The sequence below is a fragment of the Parambassis ranga genome, chromosome 20 (assembly GCF_900634625.1).
Source record: "Parambassis ranga chromosome 20, fParRan2.1, whole genome shotgun sequence".
NCBI classification, from domain to species: Eukaryota; Metazoa; Chordata; class Actinopteri; family Ambassidae; genus Parambassis; species Parambassis ranga.
Window position 1 is genome coordinate 12,475,686 of NC_041040.1, and position 7,094 is coordinate 12,482,779.

Sequence of the window (7,094 nt, forward strand, 5' to 3'; positions counted from 1 at the left end):
CATATCCAACTGGTTCAATATGTTTCACTGATTCCTAAAGACCAAACATTAGGTGCGACTATTTTAGAAATGCATACCTAAAATTCTTCCTCAGCCCTGTGACAGTCATCCATGTAATACATTTAAATATCTGGCAAAAACATGAGCTATTCAATAGGGTGCGCACAGAGCCCTCATTCAACAACTTTTAATAATTACATTAAATATAATCTAATAGGTTTCCTCTTCCTAAACCACTACATTGAAAAGCCTCCATTTTAAAACATGACTGAAATAATGGTAAAAGAAAATCATTATAAGAAGTGGTGCCAAAGCTTATGTGTGTGAGAAAAAACAGGCAACTTCATTGTCCCACTGGGATTCTCTCCTCTGCAACACATGACATCAAAAATATACATTTAGCCATTACAATACCATAAGGAAAGACATCACACAAACCCAGTCCAAAGCCGCTGTCAGTAAAAAAAAGGCAGGCTTGGTGAGTGTCTGCTTCGATAGAGAGCAGACACATGGGGTGAATAGACTCCAGTGTGTATGGCTTCTGTTTCTGCGCTGCATCACTGCCACAACACAACCTGAGGAGCTAGCCCACTCTGCCAGAGTGTGTACCTGTGAGGGCCAAACCGTGCTGGGAGTGACTCCGCAGAGACATCCCACACATGGCAGTCGATCGCCGCTGAGCCTGTGCAGAAGCTGGTGTTTGTTGTTCCATTATGTAATGCTATGACAGGCTACACTTGACTGACTGAGTGGTGCATGATGTGTTGAATGTGACCACGGTATGTTAGTAAAATGTTGTGCTGCATAGGGCAAACGTGTGAAAAGATATTTAAGTAGTAGCCAAATGCTGCTGTGCATAAAACACCCACATACAACACATGTACTTTTTACATTTTATTCTATTTTTGCATGTGTCTTGGCTGTTTTCTTAGCTACTTTTAACACAAAAGAAAAACAATTTAATAGAAGAAAAGCACTCCTGGGAGAAATCTGCTAACCTTAGCAGTTAAACATACAGTACACCACAGACCAGTAAGTGCTCGGACATGCACAAGAACACCAGGTGAAATCCTAATTGCCTTGTGGTTCAGGTTTAATTGGCAGATGTGTTGATTTGATTGAAGAGTTTGTCCTTAATGACTTGAGACATCAGACCATGAATTGCCTCTATGGTTGTCTTGCAGCTAAAACAAACCACAGTGAAAAATGCAGATTAGCATTGAACCCTGAAAAAACTATGACATCAACATTAGTAGGCGCAAACTTCACCAAGAAATAAATAGTATGCAATATTGCTAAAACAGAATTTTGCTTAGTTTGATTAAAACAGAATTTAGATGTATTTACCATAAAACAAAAAACAATTTAAGCACACTTAAGAAATGTATAATTCACTGTTGAAGAAAACACATCCAGCTATTTGCTGCTTTTTTGTTTGTGTAATCATAAAAATCACATCATTCTAACTAGTTTAATAACATGTTCTACATTGCCCTTAATTACTGATAAATACCTTATTAAAGTTAAATTGATCTGATTACTCTTGACTGTAATAAAGTGCTGGTAATAATATAACTATAGGGTCATAATTAGTGTTAACACAGCCAGAATGTACTGCAAATTGTGGAGATATTTACACAAAAATAAAATCAGGAGTATCTATATAATTAGTATATAATAGCAGAGAATGGTATGCACTAATAATAAGGAAGCCAAAAATAATTACAATTTCAATATAGTTTTAAGAGTGTATATCCACCTGTCTCGTGTTGCTTTGGCCAGTTTGTCCTCAGACTTCCTGTCATGTGTGTCCAACCCGAGCATGAAGCTGCCTCTGCCCAGCTGGGCCTCCGACTGCTCCAGCTTCTCTGACAGGTCAAACACCTGGCCTGTGGTGTAGTCCGAGTTCTGACCATCCAACATGCATACATAAGAAACACATTCATGCACAATTTGCCAACAAAGACTAGACAACACATTTTTGTACAAGAGGATTTTTTTTGCAGAACGGCAACAAATCTGCCTAGGGAAGACTCTGTGTGTTGTGGTGAATGAAGACAAGTCAGTGTAAAGTTTGCTTAAGGTGAGGTCGTGTTTATAGTAGAAAAGGTAATTAAAGCACAATGACACGGGGCCCCCTGACTAGGGTGACAGTGTAACAACTGACAAAGCCTGTCACCCATGGAGCAGCTCGTTCTTGACATGTAGTCAATTCATCTTCATCCAGAATGCCACAGAGCTAACTGTTTGGATAAGCCTGATGCCCATTTAGACTGTTTAGTCAAGCTCGGGACAGAGTGACTGCGATCACAATGGGAATTCACATGAGAGGCCGCTTTCAATCTTTAGAAGGAACTGCAGGGGAAAGAAGCCTCTACAACACTCTAATCCAACTTTAATACTTATCTCCTTTGTTAAAAAAAGTTCACATATAGCTTATTACTAGAATCAATAAACAAGGACACTTGGCTAATAAGGTGCAATTAATCACAACATCACACACTGGTGACCACATGTCTCAATGAGTTATAGTGTAATAATTAACCATAAATCAAAATGTCAAACAATTAAGTGAACATTTTGATTTTTGAGGTTGCCTACATACCGTGAGGAGACTTGAGGAACTTAAGGTATTAACCCAATATTTGTTCCAGAGGAGTTCCAGGAGCTTTCTATCGAGGGACGACTTGAAGTAGGTTACCTCCAAAGCGTAATACCTAAACAGGACAAAAAGAAGGAAGAACATGGGCCAAAACATCACTGTTGTAGACAACATTTTCAAGAAGAGAAAATATACACAGATATTTATAATTCAATTTATGTGATATGATGTAATATATTTTTACTTACTGTTTACAGTGAACACCAAAGTCTTCAATCTTGTTTAGAGGGATTGTCTGATATTCAGATGGTCCCTCATCAGGAGGTTTGTAACCCTGAAAATTCAAACAGGAAATGCTGACAAACAAACAACTAAACAGCCTCTCTGTAACATTACATTACAACTAATAAATATAAATAATAAAAAATGAACATGATCTCAACTTCTAGTTTCACATTTAAAAACAATGACTTCCTTGAATAACGTGCACAAGATGCCTCAACAACAAATATTTTATTACTTTAAAGACAAATGAAGAGCCGTTGCTTTACCTTTGGGTACGTTCTGAAGGCACCGAGGTTGACTTTCCCTGCAGAAATAGTCCGAGTGGGGTCGATCTGCAGGAAGCAAGATACAGTAGAACAGGAAAACAAAGTCAGAGGTCATACAAACCTCCAGGGAGGACTCGAGTCTGGCCACCAGAAGCCTTTTACTGTGGCTGTCAGTACACTGAAAATGCACACTTAATTATATGCTGCCCCTGGCATTTAAGTGCTGCTAAGCCAAATGAAGTGTAAATAGCATATATGGTTGCAATAGCAAAATATTCATCAGTACCAAATGGCAGCCGACAACTCATACATCAATAATCTCACCCCCTTCTCAGTTACATCCCCATTAATGTGTATTATTATACTTTGGGGAAAAAAAAACATTCTAGTGCACGATTTCAACAGTGCAGAATTAAAAATCAAAGAAAACAAAGCAAATAAAAATGGTTGCCATTTCCTCTCTTACCACAACGGCCACAAAAGGCTCCTGGAACTGCTGGTTGAGCATCTGAGTGCTGACATCTATGCCTGAAAGCCAGCATCCATAGCCTGGGTGACTGTGGTACCAGCCAATAGCGTTCTCCAGCCGGCCAACCTGAGCGATCACAGATTATACGCAAGCTGTTATTCAAGGCATGAAGCCCATATCATCTTTAAGTACAGCAAAGTGAAAGAAATTTTTAAGATATGGCAGTAGAACAATATTGATCAAATATTATTTTGAATAGCAGTTATCTTGTGAGAATTACATTATAATGGTAATTTAAACAGAAATTGTAAATTGTAATTTTAACACAAATTTCGACAAAATGCATGAGATAGGGATTTAATGGAAGAAACATTAAAACACTGCTGCATATAAAGGGTGGGTACCTTATCAATGATTCAAAAAAAATTTGCAAGGTTCATTATGTTTGCTTAAATACTACAGATATTCATCATCAGATGTTAGTAAAAAAAACTGAAATACACCAAATCTAGATTACAAAAATTATGCAATCTACATAAAACGGGCTTCAAATTGCAGGTGAATCACTTCAAATCTAGAAATAAAAATACTTAGTGTAAGATTTTGTCCTTAAATGACAATAAGCATCCAAACCTGCTTGGCATTTTCAATATAAGCAGCCATGTATTCATATGCTGCTGCCTGGGCGTTGACTCTGGTCTCTGTGCCTTCCACGGGTAAAGCAAAGCTGTCCATAATGATCATGGTTTCACCATCCACCTTCCCCAGCATGAGGCCCATCACCTCCAGGTTTCCTCCGGACCGTGCGTGCATCACCATTTTCAACAGGGCCAGAGCTGAGATTTTGCAGTACTTGAAATAGTGGTGACTGTGGATCAAAGTATAATAATTACATTTCTTTTTAGATTATTTAGATGAATAACAGATGAATTACCAAACATAAAGCAATGTATGATCATTTACAGCCAAGCTTGAATGGCCCTGAACACTGTAACTGGTACTACACTGGCGATTATGAATCACGACCAAACTTTAAAACATCCTCCAGAGTGTTGCTGCTGATGAAGTATTAATCTTACAAGTGTCAACCAGCAACAATCGGCAGACAACCAAATACTTTATCTGAACCCTGATGAGGAGAAGGCTCTTCTGTTGAATAAACACATTGTGTCGTCATACGAAGGAATCTGTATTATTACTGTCTCACAGCTTATTCACCTCATTGCCAATATAGCTTAATCATATAATGCAATTTTTGTATACAAAGCTGCAGTAACACCGTTGTGACATACATGCGACACTGCACCGTTTGGCTGCATGTCTCCATGAGGAGTCTTACAGACCTACATCGGGGTCTTTGAGAAACGTTGTTACAACGTCCCCCTGTGGGTAATGTTATGACTTACCAAACACCACTGACATTAAACCTCGGAACATGAAGTAACCAGGTTAAATCTACAACCTGACTAACTGAGTTGGGTCAGGTACCACCTCATTAGAACAGAAAACCCTTTCCTAAACTGGCTGGGTAGTACACTCATTAGAAATGCTCTAACAATAATGTCACCGGCACAACACAAAGTAATTAGATTTGAAAAACAGAAAACCACAAACACACAACATCTGAAAAGTCGTCCCCACATTGCAGGTTTGGACTTACTCCTTTGTCCATGGCTTCGCAGCGAGGATTTCTTGTTGTTGCTTTTTGTCATACTTGTAAATTTCATCAACGCTCTGAACTTCCTGCATGTTGTTAGTTAGCTCCCATGTTTTCTGGGCCGTACTGCTTCCTGCCATGATAAATTATGAAAGCAAAAAGCGTCGTTCGTTAAAAAAAACACGAAATTCTTTAAAAGTAAACGCAAAAAATGTTATATTTCTCCAAAGGTTTTGATATCGTAGCTGGGCCAAACGTCCAGTTGCTCAGGAAGCCATGACAGTGAGTGATACCAAGTGAATCAAGGGAGGCGTTTGTGTTTTAATGCCACATAAATATGCTGTTGACACAATTTCAATTTTCAACATTTGCTATTCTCATTTTCACACAGTAAAATGATATTATATGAGATGATACGTTTTACTACCCGAAGAGATTGTTGTAGTATTCTGCTAAAAACAACTCCCCTATGACAATGCATAAAATGGTTTATCCCTGTGGAGACGTCAGCTCTTCGTTGGGGACGCAGTGACATCTAGCGGCGCATTTCAAGATGGCAGGTATGTCTGTGAAAACTTCCCCCGTCAGTGTCGTGCTGAGGTACTTCTTTGAAAAACTGGACCAAATATTAATTTATGACGCTGAATTCTTCGTGTGAAAGCCTGTAAGTAAAAGGTTTAAGTTATACCAGCAACGGCTAATGGCTATTATGTTATGTAGGTGACGTTAATTACATTAGTACAATTAAGGTTCAACATTAATTCTATTAAAAAACATTGCGCATTATCTACAGACTTTATATATATATATTTTTGTTTATGTAGAGCTAATGATGTTAAGCTAGGTCAGCTAGCTTAGTTAGTTTGCATGAAATGTCCACATTGATGTTAAAAAGTTAATGTGTATGTGAACATAACTCATAAGAAGTCACTGAAAACAAACTTTAATAGCAAAGTGAAGTAACTTCATAGTCAATAGACAATACAAAAGGTAAAGAAACAGTTTATAGCTGCTGCCTCTTGCTCTGCTTTCATCCTCTAACATTTTTCCCTTCTTAGTCCCTTCAGCAGGTCCTCCACACTGGCCCTGACAGACCGTGTACCCTGACTGACTGGTTCCTGCCCCTGGAAAAGTGCTGTCTTGGATGCGACTGGTCCCTGGCAGTCGCTGACCTCTGCTTCATCATCTCCTCATTTGCCTCTGAGAAACTGTTCTCCCTCAATATCTGCAATAAAACCAAGGAGTGGCTGCTGTATATATATATATATATATATATATATATAGTGCAGTGAAAGAATTCTGTTGAATTGTTTTCTCTTTATTTTCTTGCTCACAGGTTAAAACACACACACCTCACACACACACACACACAGAATTGTTCATTTCAATAATAAATATATATTATATTATAATATTTATTAAAATATATATACATAAATACGTGTTTATTGGACATCTCTTGTAACCAGCCATCCTTATTTCAGTCCATCAGCTGTAACATAAATTGCAAGTGTGATCAAACCGTTAGCTGCTTGAAGAGATATTTTGTTATTATTTATTTAACATTTATCTAAGTATTGATACACTGCAGTCGGTTCTTTGACAGATCTGATACATGAGTAAGGCTTCATCTTAACATCTGCATGGTTCTGATGTGTGGCACATAAGTCAACTGGATAAACACACACACACACACATATGTTGGTAAAGCAGACACAAAAGCAAGTCCTACAGTGCTGTAATACTAAAACCTCAACATAGTCCAACACCTTATGATAGGACGGGACATATTAGTGTACCCACACGCCCACTTCG

General features: G+C 38.2%; 1 protein-coding gene across 1 annotated transcript; it reads right to left on the bottom strand.

The window, feature by feature from the left end:
* Nucleotides 1–881: 881 nt before the first annotated feature.
* Nucleotides 882–5,562, bottom strand: cops5 (COP9 signalosome subunit 5). Its single transcript, XM_028432520.1, has 8 exons — nt 5,283–5,562; nt 4,256–4,490; nt 3,620–3,748; nt 3,154–3,219; nt 2,851–2,936; nt 2,606–2,717; nt 1,760–1,908; nt 882–1,184 (listed from the first exon to the last, which is right to left on the bottom strand). The coding sequence occupies exons 1-8, from the start codon at nt 5,417–5,419 to the stop codon at nt 1,094–1,096; spliced, it is 1,005 nt and encodes a 334-aa protein (XP_028288321.1). The 5' UTR covers nt 5,420–5,562; the 3' UTR covers nt 882–1,093.
* Between the last annotated feature and the right edge of the window lie 1,532 nt (nt 5,563–7,094).